Here is a 25,480-nt window from a genome sequence, read left to right on the forward strand (position 1 = left end):
TTAATACTGTCCCTCGATCGTGAATGTCCCCGTCTTGGTGATCAGATACTCATTCACGGCCACATCCTTGCCACTCTCCTTGCCATAGCCGGACTCCTTGATGCCGCCGAATGGGGACTCCGCCGCCGAGGAGTTGCCCGAGTTCATCCCGATCATGCCGGCCTCCAGGTTCTCCAGCATGCGCCACATGCGGTCGACGTTCTTGGTGAAGGCGTAGCTCGCCAGCCCCATGCTCGTGTCGTTGGCCAGGCGCACCGCCTCCTCCTCCGTCTCGAATCGGTACAGCGCCGCGATCGGGGCAAACGTCTCCTCGCGCGACACCAGCATCTCGGGCGTCATGCCTGTCAGGATGGTCGGCTGGAAGAAGTAGCCGCGCGTGCCGGGCACCTTCCCGCCGCCCAGGATCACGTCGGCGCCCCGCCGCCGGGCATCCTCCACGTGCGCCAGCGCCTTGTCCACGCCGCGCGGGGTCGTGACGGCGCCCATGGTCGTGCCCTCGCGCGCGCCGTGCCCGACGACCAGCGCCTGCGTGCGCTCCTTGAGCATCTGCGCGAACCGCTCGTACACGCCCGCCTGCACGTACACGCGGTTCGCGGTGATGCACGCCTGGCCGGCGTGGCGCCACTTGAGCGCCATCAGCTGGTCCAGCGCCTGGTCGAGGTTGGCGTCGTCGAAGACGAGGAAGGGGCAGTTGCCGCCCAGCTCGAGGGTGACCTTTTTCAGGCCCTCGGCGCAGTGGGCGGCGATGAGCTTGCCGACGCGCGTTGATCCCGTGAAGGTCACCTTCTTGACGAGCGGGTGCTTGCACAGCGCCTCGCTCAGCGACGGCGTGTTGTCGAGGTCGGTCGTGAGCACGTTGAACACGCCCGCGGGGATGCCCGCCTGGTGCGCCAGGTGGGCCAGGGCCAGGGCCGTGAGCGGCGTCTCCGGGCTCGGCTTGACGATCATCGTGCACCCGGCCGCCAGCGCGGCGCCGGCTTTGCGCAGCACCATCGCGATGGGGAAGTTCCAGGGCACCAGGGCGGCCGCCACACCGATGGGCTGTTTGATGGTGAAGACGCGGCGGTTCGGCGCGGCCGGCACGCTGACGGAGCCGTGGATGCGCTCCGCTTCCCCCGCGAACCACCAGGTGAAGCCCGTGGAGTAGTCGATCTCGCCATAGGACTCGGCCAGGGTCTTCCCGGTCTCGTGGGTGAGGATCTGGGCTAGATCCGAGCGGGCGGCACGGATGAGCGCGTCCCATTTCATGAGCCACTGCGCGCGTTGCCGCGGGTTGGTCTTCTTGTAGGATTCAAAGGCGGCATGGGCGGCCTCCACGGCCGGATTCACATCTTCGACGCGATTGGCAGGGCAGCTGGCCCAGGGGGTATCGGAGCCGGGGTCTATTTGACTGGATCTGAGCGCTCGTTCCCTTGGTCTATCGACTCGATCGTCTGGACGGAGGATAGGGCAGGGGAGAACGTACCAACGACCTCAAAGCGCTGCCCACTTTTGGCGGGAACCCATTGGTTTCCCACAAACGAGTCGAAATGCAGAAGACTGGGGTCTTCCAGCTGGAAGGGAAGGTTGTACTCTGGCATTTTTTTTTTCTTTCACACCACGGTGCTCCTCGTAGTTGATAGAAATCCAGAGGGATGAAGAAGAGAAGAAGAGAAGAAGAGAAGAAGAAGGAGAGGATGTTAGTTTGGTTGATCTTCTCCCTCACCCCCGCCTCACTCGGCATCTCGGCTGTACAACTGGCTTCTTCTTCTTCTGTCATCAGTCATCATCAAATCAACTGCAGATCCCACCAGCCGATCACATTTGTGGTGTAAGGGATCCATGGCGGCCACTGTGATTAACCACTGTGATTACGGCATACAGCACGGCCCATCGATCGTGGCACAATCCTCTCCAGGCTATCGTGACTACGAACGGAAGAGTCCAAAGACGAGAAGAGGCGGATACCAAGCTGGATGAGCTGATCGACTAGATTCTAGTGTAGTTGGTTGGTGAGCCGTCGCGGTAGATTTATCCTACTCCGTCCGTACACAGTCGACCTCGATCATGGAGTCCACGGGATCGGATCAACATCAAACGAGACGATCAATACTTCCCGTCTTTTGCTCCCCATCGCGGGTATACTGCACCGACACATCGATCGTCTGCACGATCCCCGCCAGACCATCTTCACTGCTCCAACTCAGACGGTCTCCCCGTCGCGGAACGGTCTGCAGATCCCGTTCCGCCGCCACCACACGCGTCTTGACCTGGACCGGATCCGCCAGTTCGATATCATCCTCGGCCTCCCGGTGGGACTTGGTCCGCGAATACCCGGCGTCGGATCGGAGCCGGTGGCTCGGATTCCAGCTGCCACTGGCGCCGTAGCGGGACCCCGAGACGCCCTTGGACGTCCCCAGGAGCCGCGGCAGGTACCTGGCGAGGAGGACCTTGGTGGACGGGGCGCAGGCGGCCATGACGGCGACATTGACCTCGATGGCGGAGCTGCAGAAGTTGATGTTGTAGGTCGGGTCCGGGTTGGGCGCTACGGAGAAGAACTGCGCCAGACTGATGATGCGCCAGACGCCGATGGCGGTGGCCCTGAGGGGGGTTTGGTTCGTTATCTTTTGTCCCGGTAGGATCGGGTGGGGAGGGGGGAAGAGGACAGAGAAGAAACGTACACGCCGCCAAAGCTGAGGATGATGCAGACGGCGACCTTCCGTCGCACCGGCATCTGCAGCGACCAGGTGATGAGGATGGGGATCACGAGCACCAGCAGGTCGGTGAAGAGGTTGGTCGCGGCGGTGGAAACGTAAAAGGCGGCCTGGTGGATGCAGGAGCCCCCCTCGATGGTGGGATCGAAGAGGTACGCGACGGGCGTGCATTGAAAGATATCAATGAAAAGGACGATGACGAACAACAGAACGGTGACGACGATGGAGGACCAGATGAGGAGGTTGACGACGGTGGACCTGGATTCGAGGCGACGGAGGAACAGCAGGATGGAGATTTTGATCATGGTCAGGCAGGGGTTGTAGACGAGCTGGTTGGCAAAGCTCCACTAAATAATATCCCACGAGCGTTGAGCCTCTCTCTCTCTCTCTCGGTCTCTCTCGGTCTCCAGGCACTTACGATCATGCCGGACTTGATATCGCGATCCTGGGGGACTTCCCAGATGTGAATCCCGACATAGTTGGCCTTGACGTCTGGGGGTTGAGAAAGGACGACCAGTCAATATAGAGATACGAAGATCGCGAGAAGATGGCAGAGACTCACAGTACCACGAAGTGATGGACTGGACGACGGCGAGAATCTAAAAGAAGACCAGACCAGACATCCCCCGGATCAGCCTCTGATCTCCCAATGAAGCCTCCACTCTCGCGGAGATCGATCGACATACATATCCTAGCGCGATGAACAGATCATCTTCCATCCAACGCCGATGTCAGTCTTTTTTCGTTTTTTTCTTCCTTTCTTTTCCGTCTATGCGATTCGACTCACCTGCCGCAAACGAGGTTTTGGACAGGAAGCGACTCCAGTATCGCAGAATCACGGCAATGCCTCCCAACACAGGGAAGGCCACAATCACCCCCAAGGCAGTCTTCTGGTGACTGTCATCGATGACCATTGTACCGTGACTTCATCGTCGGGTGTTGTTTGAGTGAAAGGAAGGGAAGGGAAGGGAAGGGCAATGGCATCTCGAGAGGAGAGTAGGAATTTCGATAGTTCGATCGTGGATGATTGAACCGCCCGTCGAATTTCCACCGGAAGGTTCGAAACTGGAACAGAATACGAAGAATAAAAATAATAATAATAATGCTGTCAGCCTGTCACTGTCAGTTAAGCATCAACATGTCTCTCCAGAGGGGGTCAGTGCCTCGAATTAGTCCCGGACTAAGTGCAACTAAGTGCAACTAACTGCAACTCCCTGCGAGCTAGAACCATTCGCTCAGTAGTTCGTATGGAGGAAAAAATCTCTCCCTTCCTGAACCGGACGATTGGGAATTGGGGATCCCTCAAGCGAAAAGCGAAAACCCACTGGCTGGTAGTCTTGAGCCTGTGCAGAACAGAACGGCCAATTAAGACCTGAAATGATGAAACTATTAGTGTCCCCCCCCAGTGGAGTAGAAAAAAAACAAAAAAAGGTGGGCTGGAGGCTTGACTATGGATTATGGAAAGAGATAGTCCATTTTTCACCAGCTGGCTAACACTCCGGAGCTCTCCAGTCCATCATACGATCCTCTTGCCTTGGTATCTACCATGGAGGCCAAAGAATGTCCTCGATGCTCGCGTATAGAGGCTCAACCACCATCCTCGACGGGACATCAAGACTGACGACCTGTCACGGATCAGAATGGGAATTGACTACACCTGATGATATGATGATATCCCGGCAATTGAACTGCCGGATTGGAAGACTCTGAGCACTACGCTTTTAGTATGCAGTAGGGCTGGAACTACTACTGCTACTACTGTTGCCTGGTGGACAATCCCCCCAACCCACCTCAATAAAGCAATACCGATCGATCTCGTATAAATATCATTAATCGCTCCTGCAGAGCATCTCCCTCTCCACCTTCGTCGGTAGACACGTACATAGTAGGACATCCAACATGGCGCCTGGTCGATCCGTCGTCCTCCTGGCCACGCTGGCCCTCACCACCCTGTGCAAGGCCGACACCACTGCGTCCAGAGTGGCAGCCGAGCCCGTCGACGCTGCATCCACCGCTGCAGATGCCTCGCTCTTCCCGGCAGAGACCCTGCAGTTGACCGACTCGCTGCTGGCCCATCTCGCCCCCGTGCTCGCCAACCAATCCGATCTCTTCGCATTCGGTGATACCGCCTCGTCCGCGAACCTCTCCGTCCGCGGCTTCAATGTCTGCAAGACCTTCCCCGGCGATTGGTTCTGGCCACCTCCCGTGGTCTGGAGCCTCGTGGACCGACTCCTGGGCGGGGCCCTGATCAAGACCGTTCCCCTGGCCGCCCCGTGCTACTCGTCGTGGCCCGAGTATAATCCGACCCAATGTGCCGCGGTCACCTCCAACTGGACCAACTCGGACATGCAGTGAGTGCGCCCCCCTCCTCCTCCTCCCTCCTCCCTCGCTCGCGGAGTGCGGCTTTCTGACGAAAGGGGGGGGGGGCGATAGTGCTGCGGATCCCGCCTCCGTCATGTGGCCGCTGTATGAAGGCCGGACCTGTATGCCGACCAGCGACCCGTCGGGCTCCTGCACCGTCGGCGGGTACAGCAGCTATGCCGTCAACGTGAGCACCGTCGCGCAGATCCAGCTGGCCGTCAACTTTGCCCGCAACATGGGCCTCCGCCTGGTCGTCAAGAATACCGGCCATGACTTCAGCGGCAAGTCCACCGGCGCGGGCGCGCTGGCCATCTGGACCCACCACCTCAAGGACCTCGCGTACCTCCCCAACTACCAGAGCGCCCGCTACACCGGGCCCGCCGTCAAGATGGGCGCCGGCGTCCAGGCCGAGCAGCTCTACGCCATGGCCCAGCAGCTCGGGTTCACCGCCGTCGGCGGAGAGGGGAAGACCGTCGGCGTGGCCGGGGGCTACGTCCTCGGCGGCGGCCATTCCCCCCTGTCGAGCCGCTACGGCCTGTCCGCGGACCAGGTGCTGGCGCTGGAGGTGGTGCTGGCCAACGGCCGGTTCGTCACCGTGACCGAGGAGACCGACCCCGATCTCTTCTGGGCGCTGCGCGGCGGCGGCGGCGGCACCTTTGGCGTGGTCACGTCGATCATCTCGCGCGTGTACCCCCCCGTCGGGGTGACGGTGTCGACCTTCGCCTTTGGCACCGGCCCGACCGTCTCCGCGGACACCTTCTGGGCCGGCGTGCGCGCGTACTTCGATCGCTTCGCCGCGCACGCCGATGCCGGCACGTACGCCTACTTCTGGGTCCTCCCCACGGGGCCGCGCGACTTCCGCTTCCTGATGAACCCGTTCTTCGCCGTCAACCACACCGTGGCGCAGTGCCACGCGCTGCTCCAGCCGTGGTTCGACGAGCTCGACGCCCTCGCCATCCCCTACACCCCCAACACCACCTACTACCCGACCTTCCACGCCGCCTGGCAGGCCGGCTTCCCGCTCGAGTCCGTCGCCCTGTCGACCATGATGACCGGCTCGCGGCTCTTCCCGCGCGCCAACTGGGAGGACCCGGCCCGCCTCAACCAGACCTTCGCCGCGCTCCAGGCCACCATCCGCGCCGGCCACCCGCTCCTCGCCTTCAACCTGAAGGCCGAGCTCGCCGCCGGCGCCGCCGCCAACGCCGCCAACCCGGCCTTCCGCTCCACCCTCCTGCACGCCATCACCTCCACCAGCTGGGCCGACGCCGCCTCGCCCCGCGACATCCTGCAGACCATGCAGACCTTCGCCACCGAGGTGCTGGACGGGTGGCGCCAGACCTGCCCGGACGCCGGCGCGTACATGTCCGAGGCCACCGTCCTGGAACCGAACTTCCAGCAGTCGTTCTATGGCAGCCACTATGCGCGCTTGTATGCGCTGAAGCAGCGGTATGATCCGTTCGGCCTGTTCTACGCGCCGACCGCGGTGGGGAGCGAGGACTGGGTCGTCCGGAGCGCGGACGGGCTGCCGGATCAGAACGGTCGTCTGTGTCGGGTTTAACGCTGTCGATCGTGTCAATGGCCCGGAGTCATTAGAGGTGAAGAAGGAAGAGGAGAGGTTGTTTCATGGCGGTAGTGGCAGTGGCAGTAGGACTGGTTGGAAGTTGAGACGTTTGCAATGCATGAATTCCGCGACCGAGGAAGCAGACAGAGCCCTCTCTGAATTTATGGCTGAGCGAGAAGGGAGCTGTCTGTTGTGATGGTTGCGCGGCTGATGGACGCCGGTCAAAATACCCCCGTGCTGTATGCCGCAACCGGATTGCTTTGGATCCGTTGATGGTTTGACGTATAGATTAGGAAGATACACAAACAACTAGGTAGTCAACGGTATGTACCGGGGGGTTTTTTTTAAAAAAAAAAAAAAAACAAAACTGATAAAGGCATGCGATTTATTCTCTGGCTTCTCTCTGTCTACAAAAGTACATACAAACGAAGACGATTTCAACGGCACTTAGGCCCCCCGACGCGAGCCCCGGTGTTGGCATCAACCCCCTTCTGCATCGCCTTCAGATGTCCCCAGTCCAGGCTATCTTCTCCCAAGCTCCAGGCCATCACGCCGCCCAGCTTCTCGGCGTCCACAATGTCCGTGAACTTGCGCTCGATCAGCGCCGGTGTGTCCCACGTCCAGAAGAGATGCGTCTCGCTGTCCCAGTAGTACTGCCCGCCGGCCTTCTCGTCCGTCTTGCCGTCCTTGAGCGCACGGCGCCAGGAGTCGATGACCGAGATGCCTTTGCATTCGCCGTAGTCGGAAAGGCATCCTGCCTGGCAGAAGTCATTGCCGGTACCGCTATCGATGATGATGAAGGGTTAGTGAATGGGACTTGTAACAACACCGGGGCAAAAAAAAAATGAAAATGAAAATGAAAATACCAGCTGCCATATTGACTACAGCACGACCCAGCCGGGCACTTGGTGCCCTTGGCAAAGCCGCAGGTTCCGTCCGTAGACACCTTCAGATCCGCCGGCGCCGGCGACATGGTGCTCTTCTCAAACGTCAGCGCGCCGGACGTGCCCGCGTCCGTTCCATCCGGGTTCTCCAGGGTCGCGACTGCACACCCGAGCGCGTGATCATTGCAGTCCGATCTGGGATCGGTGGTAAACCATTTGGCGTAGTACGCAAAGCCCAGATTGATCTTGGCTGGGTCGAGTCCGATCTCCTCATACGCCTTGACGGTATCGAGCGAGCCGGCGACGCTGGTGTGGTGGTTCGTCACGTTGTCCCGGCGGTTCATCAGATCATACGACATCACGTTGACCATATCCACGGACGGCCAGATCTTGGGACCTTGCTCCTTGGTGAAGGCGATCATATCCCCGCGTTTACCGGGGACCGCGATGGAGAGGAGCTTATCCTTGCCGATGGCCTGGCGGAGCGCCTGCAGGAAGAGCGGGAAGCTCTCAATCTCGCCGGTCTTCCCAGAGTTGGGGTTCTTCTTGTAGTCGTCGCCGTTGCCACCGGGGTATTCCCAGTCAATGTCTACTGGTTGTCAGTATCATAAATCAAACTTGCTTACTCCATGAAACTGAAGGGAAGAACGCACCGACTCCGTCAAACCCCAGGCTGTTAATCATCGCCGCAACGTTCTTCGCATACCGGCTGCGAGACGCTTCGTCCTTGGCTCCCTCGGAGAACCCAGCGGTGTCACCCCATCCTCCAATGGCAATCATAACCTTTGTATCGGGTCCGAAGCGCTTCCGCATGGTGTCAACGGGTTCGAAGGGCTTGAATTGGGCGGGAGAATCAGAGTTAAACAGAGTCGACTTGGCAAAGGCCATGATCGCGTGGGTGATACCCTGAGTCTGATCACTGCCTGGGAGATCAACGGTGTGATATCTAAGAGATCAGCATGTTGCTCGTTCTGATAGTATGGGGACCTTGACTAACTCGTCGATGTACATGGCGAATCTCATCGCCAGCACGGACTGGGCAGCCAAAAGGCTGAGAAACAGGAGTTTGAACATCTTGCGTTCTAAATCCAATAAAAAAAATCAAGGAAAGTGAGACGTAGGTCGTCAATAGTAATAGAAAAAAGACAGCAGCAACAGCGACAAGATATACCCGAACCGCAGCCCCGAAACTAGAGCGCAATTAGCTCTCTCTGTCTTTGGCCCTCTGAAATACAAATAGAGACTCAAGACACAAGAGGAACATTGCGCTTAAAAAGTAACACCCGGCAGGCATTCTGAACAATGGGGCCCCTTTCACAGTGGCAGTACTAGCCGCCCCGATCTGCCAACCGAGCAATAGCATCGTCAGCATTCATGACGGAGTCATCTTCATTCCCTACATGAAACAGTGGGGGGAAGCAGAATGCCTTGGCCCAGGCAGAGACGGGATACGGCCCCCAGTTACAGGGTCCTGAAGTATGCTGGATCGGACTAAATAAGATGGATGACAGAGGAGAGCAGCAGTCTGAAGCCCCAAACACAACCAACGAGAATCAGCAGGCGAGGCGCTTTCAGCCCCCAACTGCCGCAGGTTGAGTCGGCCCTGCTTGTTTGAAGTTGGGGGGGGGATAAAAAAGCTCTTTGCAGGGATCGTGAGGGCCGGCGTGTAGTAGCGACGGAATAGTGCTATTGTTGGCGAGGTGGAAACTACTCACGAATCCGCCTTGTGGCATGCTGGGTGAATGATGAATAGTGAATGGTGACAAAAAAGTCCCATACATTCCTGATTGCATTCCATGATCGATCACTCATGGGGACCAAACAGGCTTTGGGTTTTGGGTTTGGGTTTAGGGGAGTATTTGGGGGGTTGGGAGTAAAATTCATGACCGAACTGAAGAAGTTATAAAAAAAAAAAAAAAAAAAATGTATATCTCTACCCAAGTAACGCAACGCTTGGAGTGTCTAGTCCCATTGTCGTCGGATGATCGGCCGTGCTGGGTCCCAGGGGCCTGTCACCACATTCTTGTACTTCTGAAGACTGATCAACCACCAGCTGCATCCTCCCATCGCGAAGGCCGTCAAGATACTCCCCAAGATCGATCCGACCACGGCAGCGGTCCATCCTCCACGCAAAGTCATCCCGACCGCACCGCCGGCCACCATGACCAACGCCAGCGTCAAGAGCACATGTCCCGTCCAGGAGAAATGACGCAGCTGTCGGCGAAAAATGGGGAACAGTCCAAATACTTCGATGGAAAACAGCATCAGGCTGAAGACATGGGTCGTCGAGGGCAGGCGGGACGCGAGCACCGTCGACGCCATCACGGCCGCGTTGGTAGACAATGAAGCAGGAAACTTGGTGGCGCCGGCGCCCTCGCCGCTTCCGTAGTCAAATGAAAATATGTTCATGATCAACAACCAGCAACTCATGGCCCAGATCGAGTCGCTAGCCGTAGACTTGGTGAGGGATTTCAGGATCGGACTCAGCCCCAGCAGCGAAAAGTAGATCAGAAACGCCGACTTGACCGTCGAGAGTCGTTGGCGGTTGCGCGAGGAGAACACGGCCGTCTCATCATTCTCCTGCGCCAGGTACCCGGGATGCACACCACCACCGCCGGGAGCACCGTTGGCTTGACTCAATGATGCGCCGGGGTCAGCCAAGCCGTAGGTGTCTCCGCCGAACCCCGTGCTTCGTCGCCGAAGCAGCTCACCGGACTCATTGGGAGCCATGGTCAACCCTAGCCCGTGCACCTGGCCATGACCCTGACCCGGGCTAGGTCTCGGTCCGCTCAGCGGGCCAGGTCCAGACGAGGACGGATGCACCGAGCTGGAGACCGAGCTGGAGCTCGAGCCATCGTCTCCCTCCGTAGCGCGCTCCGCATTCCGCGATGTTTCCGCGTGGTGCTCTCTCCAGACCCAAGAGTCCCACAGAATCCAGCCCACCGCCGTCCCTACACTGCCCCAGCAGACGACCGAGACAGGGCTCACCCGTCCCTTGACGATGCCCACAAAGCAGCAGACAAAGATCGCCACCGAGCAGACATGCTGCACGATCACCGTCGAGTCCGCCACAAGAGGCCAGAAGTCATAGGGCCGCACGCGCGGGTTCCGCTGGAGATGGTCCAGGAAGGTTTCGGTGTCGGTGTAGTTGTCCGGATCTAAGAGATCTCGCATCAGTTGGACTGATTCAAGTTCACGGGGGTAGGGTTCCTGGTCCCCGTACATGACTGTTTCACCCAGAGAAGCTTCTTCCACGCGCCCTTTCGCCGTCTCCGTCGGCTCGCTCCTCTCCGTTTGCGCGCCTCCTTTCGGTCCGCGTCGGAGAAGGCGGGCGGCGGTCGCAACCCCGCGGCGTTGCTGCTCAGCGCTCGGAGCGAGTCATCGTAGCTTGCCGTCGCAGCTCGACCTCTTAGATGAGCCGATGACAGATATGCATCTTCCGGAGCCAGTCGAGTGGGATCTGGGAGGGTTCGGAGGTGTGACGGTGGCTTTAAGCTGCTTGTTCGGTTGGGGTGGGTTTCGACGGGGACCGGTGGAGGGATGGGGGGAGGTGAGTCGGGTGGAGGAGGCATCGAGCAGACGCAGAATTCATGCTTGGAGCATGGCTAAGCTATTTCCTGGTCGAAATTCTGTAGAGTCCCTCAGGGGAATACAAAGATCGCGACGACGCTCGAGTTGAATTGGCCGGAAGCGCCCAAGCCCACGTGGTGACTTAGTCATCTGGCCAGGGCTATAACTACAAAGAGATGGTACATTCGATAACTAGATGCAGCCTTTAAATTAACACAATATACATATTATTATTCAAGAATGCAGATATGTTACAATTACACTTAAGACAATGGTATCCATATATACCTTTCCCGCCGCTTTGCGCCTTGATCCCGGGGAGACTCCTCTGACTCCTGGGTATCCAATCACGCCTGATACGACAATAACCGAATTCCTCAAGCTCTCAGAGCCCTAGGACATGATTGACCTCGATGGTGACCAGCCCATCATCTGTGCTACTGATGCCCTTGGCACGCTCAACGAGGAGATCAAACTCGCCTTCGCTACCGTCGAAAAGATAATGTTGCATGCGCTCCGGCGAGATCTGACATGAGAGGATCTTCACTTCGACATCTCTGTCAAACAGCCGGAAGAATGTCTGCGCTTTGTGGAAAAGATCTTTCCCCGTTTTACATTCCTTAAGGGGAAAGGCGCGGATGGCGCCCGATTTGTACGAAACGAGTTTGACTGTCACTTTGGCCGAGTTGGTCGTCCTGGGAGACTTCACCGGGGCATTAGAAGACTGATGCTGAAGCTTGCGTTTCTTGGCAGTTGATGCAGCAACGATCTCCTCCTCCTCCTCCTCCTCCTCTTCCGAGGACGACGACGCAGTGTCTGAAAACTCGTCCGGTGACTCGAGACTATTCCCTGCATCTGCCCTGTTTCTCACAGCCCGCGAATTCCTGAGAGCCCTTTCCTTCATCTGTTCGCTCCTTTTCTTCTGTGCCTGCCCCCTCTCACGTTCTCGGCCCCGGTCCTGTGGCTGCGTCTGCGATATCGCCTTCGACAGCGACGTTTTCAGGCCTTGGCCCTCTGGATCCAGGTCCGGGAAGTTGTTATTCCAGACTTCTTGCGTGTAGACAATTTCCTTCGTGCTTGAAGCGAACATGCGAATGGCGCAGCATTGAGCTTCATATCCTTTGCTGAGGCCCAGCCATGCCACCAGATAAGTTCCATGCTTTGAACCGTGCGGCAGACGGCTTCTTACCAACATCTCGGGAGAGTCGGATGGGTGGAGGACAAGGACTGAATATGTACACGGACTGATGATGTCGTATTTAGAGAGTTGTATCTGTCTGCCTTGGCGGTCAAAGACCTTCCACTGCTGAACGGGGCGAGAACTATTGTAAGATCCGCATGGCGGTAATCCCTTCCTCTCCCGGTGCCACTCTTCGAGGATATCTGCGAGGTGATCTGGTATGGGCCGCTTGGGACCATATTCAGGTTCGGGGCTGATTTCTACTGTCCGCTGAGAAGGCTGCAGATCCTCATCGAGTGCGGACAGCGATGGTTTTCGGTCCTCCTCATAGCGGACACGAATCATAACATAACTGAGATCGTGTCCATGTTAGCGTGTGTCAGGACATGCATGCCATTTGATAGATACATACTTGTCACCCATGTCTGCGGCGCAGCTTAGCTCTGTGAGTTTAGATGCACAGAAGTGGGCTCTTTTTGATATAAAATAGAGAAGGGTAAAGGAGAGAAGAGTCCATTGAGAGCGAGAAATCAAATAAATCCTTGCAACAGGACAAACGCCGTGATTGCAATCGCCATATAGCGTCTTCAGTGGAAGGGAGGTGCATTGGCACAAAGAAAATAACATTATACGCGTCTCGATTGGCTGGAGGTTGATCTCGACGCGTTCAAGTGGGCTTATCGACTACCTAGGCTCATCAGCGTGGTCTAAGGTCTTGGGCATTTCGATTTTCGAGATCAGCGATATGAACTACCTAATTCTCTTGAGATGTTATAAATTACATTAAATCTCCAAGTTGTACAGAAACCCGTCTTCCTGGCTTCAGGCATGCCTCTCCGAGAGATACTGCTGTGTTGCCCTCTTTGGGACACAAAAAGCCGCTACTATGCTATCAGACATATCTAGGAACAGAAGAATGAGCACACTGTGGGAGGTGCTTTAAGAATATCAAGTATGGTCTATTATTACTTATCGATAGAGATACCGACTTTCTAATCGTAGTGTGAGAACGCCAGTTAACAATGGATGAGACAGAAGTAAATATCAAGACCGATAGGAATAGCAAAAGAAGGACCGGGGGCGCTTGTGATGCCTCGACGAGGAGTAAATGAAAATAGGTAGATATGAAAAGCATGTCGAGTCAAATTCTGGTGCAAGGTTCATGAAACCTCGGTGAGAAGACTCTGGACGTAGGGCAACCGATAATGTACAGAACGCTCAGGGATGATGGTCAACGAGGAGAAGAAGAAGCTCCTGTCGCTGCAATTGATCACTTCGAAGGGGGACAAATGAAATTCGAAGCCTCCAAAGCGAAAGGAATTGGTACGCAATATGCAAACGTCAACAAACGGGTATCAAGATCTAAAAAAGAAAAGAAAAAAAAAAAAACGATGAACCAGCGGATCATCGGATCAGACCAGCGTGACGGTACTAGTCGTGCTGGTTCCTCTTCCAGCCATCACGAGCTGGAGGGATCTTCCTTTTTGGTTTGAACAGCCTCTTTAGCCGCCTGGATCGCAGAAGGTGCATCATGGATGCTGTTTCTGCGGCCCCAGTTCTCGGGTTGTCTCCTGAGGAACGCACCGACAGCGCCGAGGTAGCCTTCATGTCGCAAAAAGTAACCCTGCTTCTCACCCTTGGACCAGAATCTAATGGCATATGATAGTGTATTCATCGTCTGGTGGTGGCCGCGGATGAATGAGCCGCCAAAATAAATGTGCTTGACTTGGTGCTTCTCTGATTGCAGGTATGCAATTTGCCCGATGTTGTTACTGTGGCATGTTAGGAGCGCTGTCATGTGTCTTTGGGGTCGACATGCAAACATACCTGATGGCATACAACAAGCTTCGTCCCATGTCCTCAGGGCTGAACTTGACTTCGCCGTTTGTTTGATCCGATTCATGAACCGAGAGGCCCACGCCATCCTCTGCGCGCCGCTCGGCAGTATTCATCATCCGGAAAACCTTGCCAAATGTGCTGGCAATGGCAGTGCTCTTGAGCCCGATCTTACCGTAATCCATGCCGTAGATGTCGCCCACCAGCATGTCCACCCCACTGTTGTCTCCTCGGTCGGCCATCGCCAGCATGTCGTCAAACGTCCGGGCACCCGTGAGCAAGGACATCAGACCCCAAAATGTGCCCCCGCCCAGGTGCGTACCACCTACACGCTCGAACTGCTTTGGGCCTGATACCTTAATCATCGATACGCCAGAGCCGATGTTCACTAGTAGGTAGGGATAAACATCCGGTCGGGCCTCGGCAAATTGCATCGGCTCGGCTTCGCTATATGTGAACACTTCGTTGGGGATCTCGGTAATGAAGAAGTCGAGACCTGTCGGAAGTTCATGGGTAAGTGAGTTTTATCCAACACGGACAGTTGAAGAAATTTTTGGCGCGTACCAGTAATAAGGCATTCCATTTCATCCTCCCGTATGATGTTCACGTTCAATGCCTCCTTCAACTTGTCGTAGTACTTGTATGCCCCGCCCCCTGTTGCAATAATGCACAACTCATCTTCAGAGGGACCATTGAGCCTCAGATGCTCCTCCTTCAGCTGTCGGATAAAGTCAATGCACAGTTCTATGCGGTGAGTTTCGAAGTTGATGAAATTGAGACGACCGCCATTATCCGGGGAGTCCAGTTCCCGGCTGAAGTAAACGAGTTTCGCGAGCGAGCCACCGATCTGAAGATAGTCGCCAAAGAAGGTCTAGTCAGTGATTTTTCTTTTACTGTAGCGTCATGTATGTGCGACAACTCCCCTCTCTGGTGGTGTTGTTTCTCTCTTCTTTTTTGATATTTCGTCGCGTGAGAATTGCGGGGTGAGGATTCTGCGGGGAACTGCGGAAGAAAAAAAAAAAAAAAAAAAAAAAAAGAAACAGGACTCACATCGACAGCGACATGGCTCACTAGGCCAGTATGATGAGGAAGACGAATATCTTGGCTCTCGTAGTATACGCCATCAGTAGAGGATGCAGGACTCTTCGATCGAGGTTCTTCATCGACAATGAAAGCCCCTTTGACGTTGATCTTGACGGCTCCGGGGTTGGTAATCGCTCGTTCTAGGCGACCCGTTCGCTCTGTGAAGGCACTGGTCGCACGCTTCGGAGGGACCGCATCTGCCCCGGTGGAATTGGATTCTGTGGAAGACATGATGAAGTCGCAACGACCGTAGAAAAGGGGTATGTTTGGAAGTTCAATCGCGCTCACCTCAGGAGCTCAGAAGATGCGCATTTCGGAGTAAAGGGACACCGTGATAACCCCTACTGCGTATATTTCCTTCTGCCCGCTTTTGCTGAGTAGTGGAACCAAAGCGTACCGAGATAGGGTGGTACCTTTGACGGGGTGGAGCATTCCCGATCCTTACTTCGGTGGAGAGAAAGTAGTTAATCAACCTCGGCGGTGGATAGCATCGGAAGAATATGGCTCATGGAGGAACTACATCGGCTTACCTAGCAGCGAGATCAATTCTGAAGATGAATATCAGTGTGCTCTCTGGTGATCTGAGGATCTCAACTCCGCCGCATGACGTCTATTGAGGCAGGCCTTGGATGCCTGAGGCATTCGTTTCATGTAAGCATGCTTCTATATGATATTGAGGATATTATTTGGACGGTGATAGAGCTTACCTTGATTGAGCAGGACCATGGTGTATTCAATGGCTTTTTTTTCTGTGAGACAGATCGTCTCAAAAGTCCCATCCTTCTTCCACTCACTATGAGCACATCATGATTGTATAGATATATTTTCACCTACTCAACTCAAAAAATCATCACCGCTCCAAAATGCCAACACTACTTTCAAGCAAAGTCGGGCCTTTCTTTATCATCTCTCAGGCATCTTCACTGCAGGGAGGGATATCCCTGATGGGACCAAGAGAATGGAGATGAAAACAGCCTATCGGACAAGCACCGCGGTTGGGCTTGCTCCCTGTTTGATCAAACGACAGTATGATCCCGATAAGACACCAATGGCAGTGGGAGATCAACCCTCTACTTTGAGCGGACATGAAGATGAACAGGCAGGTATACTAGAAGGAAGGAGAGTACTGTCATTCACTCATCAACAAGAGGAAGGCTGAATGCATATCAGCTGCAAATGGTGATTCGTTTATACCTGCTCAGGTGCAACTGCTCTTCGTTCACATCCGGGATAGAGCCCATAACTACCTGATCAACCAGACAGCAGTTTGCTCAGGAGAAGGTGACCATGAATGGTTCAGTATGTTATCAGCTGGCGGCTGCCTATGAATGCTGCTCCCATGCATGATGCCATGTTCAAGATATCCTGCGATAATGATTCCGCCCTTTGAAGGATTCTTCATTCAAGATTGAGAGGTTCAGGAGACAGCACACTCTTAATGCAACAAGACAATAGAAGCCTGGCTTGAGAGCATAGTTAGCTATCAACTATGAGGTTGCTCCTGACAGAACACTTACAACTTGGGTGACATACCTTTGCCTTGAAGAGCATTCTAAAGAACATCAGTTACCAATGAAGTATTATACCCAAGATCATTATTTCTTTCGACATAGAGCAAACACATCACTTTGGTAGACATAGGCTCTCAGAAGGAAGAAGGGACCGTGTCAGGTTGGGTGAAGAACTGCTTAGTCGTTGCCTGTATCCCTCTACGTTTCCGGCAGATTCTGTTGCTCCTCTCGTTTGTTTTGGCTCTACTTCTCTCTTCCTTTCTTTCTCTTCTTCTATTTCATCTCCTGTGCAGAGATAACTTGGGTGCTCTTCTCTTCCCATGTGGATCAGCATCACCCTCTTCATCACTGCACTCAACGGCTTTTACTGACTGGCATCTTTCTCTTCCAAGTATGTTCTTCCCATCCCATCTTCTTTCTTCTGTCACCAGTTTTCTACACTGTACTCAGTGTGATCCCTCTAATACTCTCCCGGTGTTAACCTTCTCCCATCTCAATTCCAACCAGACACTACATTTAGTTAACTCCATCCACTCCGAGTATATTAGACAGCTTTTCTTTCACGTCCAGGCCATTCGTCCTCCAAGATGGACAACTTCGATGTCACAGACATGAGCAATGCGCTCGAAGAAGTGACGGCTGACCAGACCAACAAGAATGCCGAAGCTGTCAATCTCGCTCGTGAGAAGGGATGGGCGCCTCCGGAGCAGTACAACTACGCCAAGTACAACACTGGCCCCTCCGAGAAGCCAGAGGAGTTTGCCGACCCTGAGCAGAGTGGACTTCCTGAGTGGGCTGCCAATGCTGCAAAGTATGAGTGGAGTGATGAGTTCGGTGACGTTGGCCCTGCCAATCCTGAGCTTGAGGAGATGTTGTTCCGTAACGAGTTCATCAACCGTACTGGCCTCAAGATTGCAAAGTGAGTAATGTCTCCTCTCCAGATCGTCAAAACTCTACCACTAACATTTCGAAGTTTGCAGAAGATTGATGTTGTCGCTGAAAGTAGAGAACGCCCTAGCCCCGTCAGAAACGTAAGCTGTCATTGTCTGGCATTACCGTGTTCGTCCCTGTCGCTGACAATTTCCAGTTTGATGATGCTGGCCTTCACCCCTTCATGCGTGAAAACATTCGTCTGTGTGGCTATGAGATCCCTACTCCAATCCAGGCCTATTCGATTCCCGCTGTCCTCACGGGTCATGATCTCATCGCGATCGCGCAAACTGGCAAGCACTGAACTTGAGGTTCAAAGGGCCGAACAGCTAATTGTCTGACTAGGTTCCGGCAAAACAGCTGCCTTTTTGATCCCAGCCCTTTCCCAGTTGATGGGAAAGGCCAAAAAATTGGCAGCCCCTCGTCCAAACTTGGCTAATGGCTTTAATCCGTCCGTCGATGCAGTTCGTGCCGAGCCTCTCGTCTTGATCGTTGCTCCTACCAGAGAACTTTCCACCCAAATCTTTGACGAAGCCCGTCGTCTGTGTTACCGCTCGATGTTGCGCCCTTGTGTTGTCTATGGTGGTGCTCCGAGCCGTGAACAACGTGAAGAGCTTCAGAAGGGGTGCGATATACTTATCGGCACCCCGGGACGACTGCTTGACTTTATGGACAAACCTCATGTCTTGTCTTTAAGCCGCGTCAAGTAAGCCATAGAATCCTTGCCTCATTTGCCCCCAGACTAATCCTCCAAGGTATACCATAATTGACGAAGCCGATGAGCTCCTTCTCTCCGACTGGGAATCCGATTTCACCAAGATCATGTCGGGTGGAGGTAAGCAAGTCCGTTGTCGCTTTCCGAAATGCGCTGACAAGTAGAAGATGTGAATGAAGATGCTGATCATCGTTATATGATGTTCTCGGCTACTTTCAACAAAGATTGTCGTCGCCTGGCCCGCAAGTTCCTTGCCGAAGACCATGTCCGTATTCGCATTGGCCGTCCCGGCAGCACTCATGTCAACGTGGATCAGAACGTAAGTCTCCGATGTCCATGGTCGCCAAAATTACTGACATGTCGGCTCAGATCATTTTTGCAGAAGATCACTTGAAGAAGCAGTGTCTCTACGACTTGCTGTTGGCCATGCCGCCTTCTCGTACTTTGATCTTCGTCAACACCAAGACCCAGGCAGATTTCTTGGATGATTTTCTGTACAATATGGGACTCCCCAGCACTTCCATCCACTCTGACCGTACTCAGCGTGAACGTGAAGATGCACTGTAAGTTGGATCTTCTTTCCTTGGAGGATGAGCGCCAGGACTTATTACTCTTCAGGCGTGCCTTTCGCACTGCTAGATGCCCTATCCTGGTGGCCACTGGCGTTTCTGCTCGCGGCCTGGATATCAAGAACGTCATGCACGTTATCAACTTTGACCTTCCAAGTGTCATGCATGGTGGTATTACTGAATACATCCATCGTATCGGTGAGACCCACAGCGACTTACTTACTACAGAGAAGACGCCTTGCTAACGGAGGACAGGGCGTACCGCACGCATTGGAAACGAAGGACTCGCAACCTCATTCTACAACGACAGGAATGCTGAGCTTGCCCCTGATCTCGTCAAGATCCTGATCGAAAGCGCCCAAAAGATTCCAGACTTTTTGGAGTCCTATAAGCCTGCCGATGACGTGGTCAAATTTGACGATGACACAGACGATGAGGGTGCTGAGAATGAAACTGTAAATGACAACAATGACACTGGAACGGTCTGGGCCGGCATCCCTATGGAGTCTTCCGATGAGCCCGCCCCTGCTGGCGACGGCTGGGAGTAATGGGATATGCTCGATCACCCTAGCTTGTCCGACAGTCAGCCGGTAGACGGTTGATGTCCTTCAGACCTTTTGACAGAGCAGGCTTCTCTGAGTGTCGCCAGGTACTTCCGCTGTCTCCCATCGCGGTATGCTAGTCCACCAGAGACGATGGATACAGGCAGGCTGTCTTTTGGGACCTTGGTCAGGCCAGAGAATTTAGTAGAGGGTCAACTGGATAAGTCGTCTTTCACCCTGGTCTTAGCAAGGATGATGAGGTCTAGGTCTTTCTCGGGATTCTCAAATGACTGAAGGTAGATGGCTAGCTAGTGTCTTATGTTGGTATGGACATATTTAATGCGTAAGGAGACTATCTGATTGATTCGAAACTTTTCTCTTTTTCTCCGAATAGCTTGGATGTTCAATTTTGTATGAGATGAAGAACGCTGGCAAAGGTCAGGATGCGCCTTCCACTTGGGAGTCATCGCTTCGCTTCCTCCCACGTACAACCGACTTCCTGTCACTCCCCCCCTCCCTTTAGCAGAGATGCACGCTGCTCCGAGCTCTGTCAGTCTTTCGTTGTATATCATCAGATTCATCAAGTTCAGTAGTATTCCCCTCTGAACTGTATAACATCCCTCAGATCCTCATTTGCATTCTTACCTTATTATAGATCCGCTTGTGTATCACTTCCGACACCTAAGTGTTCAATATACCATGGCAGCGATCGTGGCAGTGTATCGCCTTAGGTGGACCCGGCTCGTGGGTATACTCTCATTTCTCTGCCTCGTCGTCGCATTTCCATCCAACAGGACCACCCAGAATGGCACCTATATCCCTATACTTCCGTTTCACCAGCACTCCACGCCACCATCAGCCGGCACCACTCCAAATTGCACGAATATCTCGATCCCCAATGGCATGGACTTCCATCCAACCGTCATGATCGACACTTTCCACGACACATACCGCAATAATCTCGGGTTCTGGCACGGACCAGGCGAAGATCTTCCCGTGAAGTATGGCGGGAGCTATGTGCGTTTCTTCCCGTCGGACCCGGACCACAACTATCACACACAGCTAGCATCGGAAGGGTGCTTCAGTCTGCTTCCATACCAAGACCAGTACCTGCATGTGGAGTTCTCTGGAACGAACAAGTTCAGCATCTCTCTGAATCAGAATAACAGGGAGTGTGACGCGCGCCGCAAGCCGTACCCGGAGACGTGGGACTCAGTCGAGGCGGCCCGGTACGCGCTGGGCCATCATATATTCGTGCCCCTGGCGCATTTCCACATTGACCTGTCGAACGTCCTCTCCGTATCATTTAACGGATTCTACACTGGGGAGACGCTGACACTGCACAAAGTGGAGATCGTTTCAGAGCTCCCCATGAGACTTCGCTTACCAGACAAGTTGGAAAGCGGGAGCATGGTACTTAGATGCACGAGGCCCAACTCCTTTGCGTTCGGTATAGATGATGGGCTGCCGCAGTTTGCCCAACAGGTCATGGACATCTTGGAAAAGGAGGGGATTCTAGTGACCTTTTTCGTTGTTGGAGCGGGACTGAGGAGCGAGGATACCAATTTCACTCAAGTCTACCGGGAGATGTTGAGAAGAGGACATCAGATTGCCCTTCATTCGGACACTCATCGCAAGTATGTTTTCTTTGCTATGGGAGTACTTGAACGATACTGATAATGTGAAAGAATGGAGGGCCTTGAGACCATCGAAGACATCGACAATGAGATCATCAAGAACATACAGACGTTCCAGGGTTTGCTCGGAGTCGAGTGTACGTGGCTTCATGGTTTGTACTCATTCGGACACACCCAACTAACCCAGTGCAGCTCGCTATTTTCGGCCACCGTTTGGGACGGTTGGTGCAAGGCTACGTCAACGACTGGCGGCACATATCACGGATCCCCAGATTGTCAACTGGAGTGTGGACATCGAAGACTGGCTGTGGGCCGGTACCGAGACGCCGGAAAAACAGCTCGAGGCCTTTTATCGCGATGTGAGACAAGGGGGCAATCTCGCTGTGATGCACTACCTCAGTCCGAGCACGGTGCAGTATTTTCCCGAGGTGATCCGATTTGTCAAGGCGAGGAATGCCACGATCATGCGGATCGACCAGTGCCTTGAGGATCCTGCCAGTCCTCCATTGACGGGCTGAATTTTGTTCATGGCCGGCCTCGATTCACTGCAAAGGATGGGCCTGAATGTTCAGTTCAAATAGGGTAGTGCGGCATCTATGCCAATGGAAACAAGTTTGGACTGAAATCTTCCAGTGTGATGATCGAAGTTTGTATATTGTAAACCTCTTCTGATGCCCAATGCACAAACCCATAAAACGCCCACCCAATGTATATCCCGCAGCTCTGTCCATGAATAATAGCCAAGGGACAGCAGCAACCGCAGAGCAAAACCGACATCAGCATCTAAAAATACATGACATGCAGACCGGAAACCCCGGCGATGTGTCATCCCTCACGACCCGTTCTAAGATGACAGGTATAATAAATATGGTATTATTATGATTACTTTTCGCTTTCGGATCCCGGGAAATCAAACGCCAAAATCGGGCTTCGGACACGACGGCGCCCCGGCCAACATCCGCTCGACCCGCTTCATGACCCAGCCGGACCGCACCTGGGGCCGTCGCACGCCGAGCCGGGGAGACTTGCCGGTGAAGCAAGCGCCGTCGCGGAGGGCGAACTGGGTGCAGGACAGGTCGTTGAGGCAGAGGGATTGGCATTCGTGGAAGGAGGTGGCGGAGGGTTGTTCGTCGCTGGCGAGGTTGTCCCAGCCGTCGCGGACATTGGAGAGTTCGGGGTAGATGAGTTCTTTGAAGATGTCGGAGTGGAGGAGGAGGCGTTTGCGGGACTGGACAGGTGGGATTGCTGTTAGCTTTTCTTTTCCCTTTTTTCTTTTCCTTTCCTTTCCCTCTGTTCCAAGGCGTTTTTGTTTTGTGTGCTGGAAAGGGTTGATAAGGGAGGGGGAAAGGGATCTCACCTTCCATCGGCGCTGTTCAAATTGCCACAGGTTCCGGATGTCCTGCGGTAAAAGGTGGTGTAACGCGACAGCAGGGAAACACCAGGGCTGCCGGTAGAAGCCTTTGGTGAAGGGGTCAAGTTCGCCAACGTTGGAGTTCTGCAGAATGGGCCACGAAAATGTGAGCGGGACGCCGGCGTCCAGCAGGACCTTGCCGAGGACGCAGTCGCCCGCCCAGTGGCCGTCGGTAAACATGTCCAGCTCGACGGTGCGGCCGGCGTACTCGTCGGCGGCGAGCTGGAGCGCGGGCTGGGAGAGGACAAAGCCGGAGCCGCCGTGGGCGAAAATGACGTCCGCAATCTGGGTCTCGGTGCCGATGTAGAGCGCTTTGGACGGGTCGTAATGCGCCAGCCACTCAAGCAGTGTGGGCCAGGAGTAGTACGTATCCGCCTCCATGAAGACGTACCATTTGGCGTCGGGCTTGTAGCGCAACGTCTCCTGGATCATGGGTAGGAACTTCCACTTGTCCAGCTTCCAGCCCCGGTTGTTGGGCTTCCCGATGGCGGAGTTGGCCTCGTCGGCGAAATCCTGCGTTTCCAGGCCGGGCCGTCCGAGCTTCTGCAGCCGATTGTAGAGATCGAAGTCTGGCACCGTGCGCTTCACCTCACTGTCCATATTGCGCAGGGCGTCGTGCACGCGCACGCCCGCAATGTCCTCCTCGAAGTCAGAGAAGATCACGTAGTTGGGGACGCAGCGCAGAGTGGTCTCGAAGTGCACGGGGACTTTGTCGAGGGCTTCGGTCACGCCGGTTTTCATTACCACCAGGACGTCTTCGATCCCAGGAAGCGACGGACACTCCGGATTTTGTGATTGCTGCTGGCGCCCATTGCTGCGGATGGCGGAGAGCGGTCGTTGCAGGTCCGGTCGGATCGAGACGAAATGGTATAGGAGAAATAATCCGAGCAGCGCGAGGATAACGGTGATACGTCGACGATAACGAAGGGGAATAATCATCCTCGCGAGCGAAGTAGAAGCTGGACGTAGTTGTAAGGAGCGTCGATGCGGCGGAGAGGATGGGGAGGGCGGGGAGGGGCGAAACAGCGCGGTTAAAATGGATCCTCCAGCTTGACTGCAACGCTGTTGGGCATCGTCGTTAGGTTCTTAGAGGGATTCTTAGATATTCCTTGTCACAATTGCATATTATTGTCCACAGAAGTGATGGGTTTGAAGCTGGAGAAAGTCGTGGGAGGCGCGGAGGAGGAAGTAGAGGAAGGGAGAGAGAGGAAAGAAGCAGGGTGTGGAATTGGGGAGATCGACACAGGGATAAGCGGCGGCATGACAGCCTGCTCTGGGGGGCTCGATTTCCAGAAAGCAACTGGACCGAATTGAATTTCAGCGACGTAAGTGAGGACGATCTGGCCCACCGACAGAGACCGAGAGAGGATCTTATAGAGTACGCGCGTCTGGAGAGCTGTGTGTCTCTGGGTGGGTTCTCTGCCTCAATAATCATAACAGAGTGTCTGTGGGAAGACTGTCAACACAGGCCACCACGCCAAGCATTGCACAAGAAAATACTGATTGTTATTAGAGAGAAACGAGGGGATCTATGAGTATGAACGGATGAATTGCAGAATAGGAATATGCTTGATTCTTGTCGCGTTGGTTCTACATGCTACTGAATCACTGCTTGCTTGGTTTGGTGTTTGGCGATCATGTTCGAGTGCAGCTTCACCAACTCGGGAATGATCAGACTCTCGATCTCCACTCCGTCCTCGGGGCTACTGCTTCCTTGCCCCTGTACATCTTCCCCTCGGGTTTCCCCACGGGAACGGTTCGTCGAGTCATCGTTGAGTTGCTTCTTTGCCTCCGCCAATCCCACCTGATCTTCCGCTCCGGAAATACTCTTGCTACGCCTCGACTTGGGCACCCGGATCCAACGCTCATAGGGAGGCTCCGGGGTCACAAAGACAACCTCCCACTTTCGTGTCGAGAGGAGATTGCCGATCACCAGGTGGTGCGCATACCGCTTCAGCGCCGTCTGAGCCTTGTAGACCAACAGATTGGGATCCGTCTCCAGCTTGAACGAGACAATCATGCTTCCGTCAGGCGCCCAGCCATCGACCAGCTGGTGCAGGAACTTGGGGACAGGGTCCAGATCGATCACGAGTTTCTTACTGTGGGTGGGTGGTTGGGCCTCGATTCCGCCGGTGTAGATATCCGATCCCGCGACTGCATGGGAGCTATCCAGGGAAGCGGGGAGCTCGGATGACTGGATTTTATGCTCGGCCATCCGCTCGCGGGGGATGAAGAAATCGCTGACCGCAGCGGCAAGGTAAAACAGCGCATTGGGGCCCAGGGGTTTCATCAACTGTGCCAGCATCCGCAATTCGAACAAGTACTCGGAGACCGTGGTGAAAGGCAGGAGCAGCAGCAGGTTATTTCGTTTGGCATAGCGATATTTCCGCAACACATCCCGCATCTCGTCCTGATACTCACTGCGCACCACGATGCGGCCATGGTCGGTGTCCGGCGATTCCGCCTCATCCATAAAATCCAAGAAACAGTTGGTCGAGTGGCTGTAGTGTCGCGAATACGGCAGAAGACTGTATTGCCGATGCAGGAAGATCACGGCGTATCCTTCCTGGAGGAAATACTCGGCGGACGTCGCACCTCTCGTTCCGGCGGAGAAGTTATCGATGAATCGCACGGTCTGGTTTTCCAGAGGCACCGTTGTGCCGCCGGATGTCACAAGGACAACCCGTCTGTTCGCTTCGGTATGATATTCAATAAAGGCCCTCGCGAGGGCTTCGTGTTTTGGTAGGTTCTTGGGTGGAGGGTAGTTGCTGAAATAGACCGACTCTTGCTGCGCAGGCGTCATCTCCTCTGTCGTTGCCGCTGCCATTGTGAATAGCGCGGAGGCACCTGGCAGTAGGTGTGGGTAGGGGGGTTTTCTTTTTTGAAGGTATTCCAATCGCTTGAGGATCGACTTGTACTCGACCAATATGCGATGACTCGGAAACCAAGAGGACGAGCAAATAGATATGTTGTACAGTCGAGTGATCTAAAGATGGA

The 25,480-nt window shown here is 54.5% G+C and overlaps 11 protein-coding genes across 11 annotated transcripts, besides 9 other annotated features; 3 read left to right on the forward strand and 8 right to left on the reverse strand.

Moving 5' to 3' along the window:
• ACLA_035070 (NAD-dependent succinate-semialdehyde dehydrogenase) lies at positions 1-1,580 on the reverse strand (the record flags this gene model as incomplete). The annotated part of the gene is made up of 2 exons (XM_001270729.1): positions 1-1,382; positions 1,466-1,580. The coding sequence occupies 2 exons, from the start codon at positions 1,578-1,580 to the stop codon at positions 1-3; spliced, it is 1,497 nt and encodes a 498-aa protein (XP_001270730.1).
• Positions 1,581-1,636: 56 nt separating this feature from the next.
• Positions 1,637-1,667: a microsatellite.
• A 161-nt stretch (positions 1,668-1,828) lies between these two features.
• Positions 1,829-1,852: a microsatellite.
• Positions 1,853-2,072: 220 nt separating this feature from the next.
• ACLA_035080 (uncharacterized protein) lies at positions 2,073-3,607 on the reverse strand (the record flags this gene model as incomplete). Its single annotated transcript, XM_001270730.1, has 4 exons — positions 2,073-2,580; positions 2,661-3,040; positions 3,112-3,185; positions 3,481-3,607. 4 exons carry the CDS (start codon positions 3,605-3,607, stop codon positions 2,073-2,075), a joined length of 1,089 nt encoding a protein of 362 aa, XP_001270731.1.
• Positions 3,608-3,642: 35 nt separating this feature from the next.
• Positions 3,643-3,668: a microsatellite.
• Positions 3,669-3,872: 204 nt separating this feature from the next.
• Positions 3,873-3,904: a microsatellite.
• A 688-nt stretch (positions 3,905-4,592) lies between these two features.
• Positions 4,593-6,612, forward strand: ACLA_035090 (FAD binding domain protein; the record flags this gene model as incomplete). The annotated part of the gene is made up of 2 exons (XM_001270731.1): positions 4,593-5,044; positions 5,127-6,612. 2 exons carry the CDS (start codon positions 4,593-4,595, stop codon positions 6,610-6,612), a joined length of 1,938 nt encoding a protein of 645 aa, XP_001270732.1.
• Positions 6,613-7,052: 440 nt separating this feature from the next.
• On the reverse strand, positions 7,053-8,573 carry ACLA_035100 (putative glycosyl hydrolase, family 18; the record flags this gene model as incomplete). Its single annotated transcript, XM_001270732.1, has 4 exons — positions 7,053-7,398; positions 7,482-8,088; positions 8,153-8,445; positions 8,497-8,573. 4 exons carry the CDS (start codon positions 8,571-8,573, stop codon positions 7,053-7,055), a joined length of 1,323 nt encoding a protein of 440 aa, XP_001270733.1.
• Positions 8,574-9,403: 830 nt separating this feature from the next.
• Positions 9,404-9,423: a microsatellite.
• A 38-nt stretch (positions 9,424-9,461) lies between these two features.
• pigc (phosphatidylinositol N-acetylglucosaminyltransferase) lies at positions 9,462-11,071 on the reverse strand (the record flags this gene model as incomplete). The annotated part of the gene is made up of 2 exons (XM_001270733.1): positions 9,462-10,657; positions 10,723-11,071. 2 exons carry the CDS (start codon positions 11,069-11,071, stop codon positions 9,462-9,464), a joined length of 1,545 nt encoding a protein of 514 aa, XP_001270734.1.
• A 383-nt stretch (positions 11,072-11,454) lies between these two features.
• On the reverse strand, positions 11,455-12,672 carry ACLA_035120 (uncharacterized protein; the record flags this gene model as incomplete). The annotated part of the gene is made up of 2 exons (XM_001270734.1): positions 11,455-12,601; positions 12,662-12,672. The coding sequence occupies 2 exons, from the start codon at positions 12,670-12,672 to the stop codon at positions 11,455-11,457; spliced, it is 1,158 nt and encodes a 385-aa protein (XP_001270735.1).
• Positions 11,839-11,866: a microsatellite.
• A 941-nt stretch (positions 12,673-13,613) lies between the features above and the next one.
• Positions 13,614-13,638: a microsatellite.
• Positions 13,639-13,708: 70 nt separating this feature from the next.
• Positions 13,709-15,399, reverse strand: ACLA_035130 (pantothenate kinase; the record flags this gene model as incomplete). Its single annotated transcript, XM_001270735.1, has 4 exons — positions 13,709-14,021; positions 14,077-14,581; positions 14,650-14,932; positions 15,136-15,399. 4 exons carry the CDS (start codon positions 15,397-15,399, stop codon positions 13,709-13,711), a joined length of 1,365 nt encoding a protein of 454 aa, XP_001270736.1.
• Positions 15,094-15,125: a microsatellite.
• Positions 15,097-15,120: a microsatellite.
• A 1,867-nt stretch (positions 15,400-17,266) lies between the features above and the next one.
• Positions 17,267-19,441, forward strand: ACLA_035140 (DEAD/DEAH box helicase; the record flags this gene model as incomplete). Its single annotated transcript, XM_001270736.1, has 9 exons — positions 17,267-17,598; positions 17,653-17,710; positions 17,767-17,902; positions 17,955-18,315; positions 18,365-18,438; positions 18,486-18,643; positions 18,694-18,887; positions 18,943-19,091; positions 19,149-19,441. 9 exons carry the CDS (start codon positions 17,267-17,269, stop codon positions 19,439-19,441), a joined length of 1,755 nt encoding a protein of 584 aa, XP_001270737.1.
• Positions 19,442-20,134: 693 nt separating this feature from the next.
• On the forward strand, positions 20,135-21,590 carry ACLA_035150 (polysaccharide deacetylase family protein; the record flags this gene model as incomplete). Its single annotated transcript, XM_001270737.1, has 3 exons — positions 20,135-21,072; positions 21,124-21,209; positions 21,265-21,590. The coding sequence occupies 3 exons, from the start codon at positions 20,135-20,137 to the stop codon at positions 21,588-21,590; spliced, it is 1,350 nt and encodes a 449-aa protein (XP_001270738.1).
• Positions 21,591-21,982: 392 nt separating this feature from the next.
• ACLA_035160 (glycosyltransferase family 31 protein) lies at positions 21,983-23,422 on the reverse strand (the record flags this gene model as incomplete). Its single annotated transcript, XM_001270738.1, has 2 exons — positions 21,983-22,300; positions 22,430-23,422. 2 exons carry the CDS (start codon positions 23,420-23,422, stop codon positions 21,983-21,985), a joined length of 1,311 nt encoding a protein of 436 aa, XP_001270739.1.
• A 658-nt stretch (positions 23,423-24,080) lies between these two features.
• On the reverse strand, positions 24,081-25,310 carry ACLA_035170 (phosphopantothenate--cysteine ligase CAB2; the record flags this gene model as incomplete). Its single annotated transcript, XM_001270739.1, has 1 exon — positions 24,081-25,310. One exon carries the CDS (start codon positions 25,308-25,310, stop codon positions 24,081-24,083), a length of 1,230 nt encoding a protein of 409 aa, XP_001270740.1.
• Positions 25,311-25,480: the final 170 nt, after the last annotated feature.

Source organism: Aspergillus clavatus, genomic scaffold, assembly GCF_000002715.2.
Source record: "Aspergillus clavatus NRRL 1 1099423829802 genomic scaffold, whole genome shotgun sequence".
Taxonomy (NCBI): domain Eukaryota; kingdom Fungi; phylum Ascomycota; class Eurotiomycetes; order Eurotiales; family Aspergillaceae; genus Aspergillus; species Aspergillus clavatus.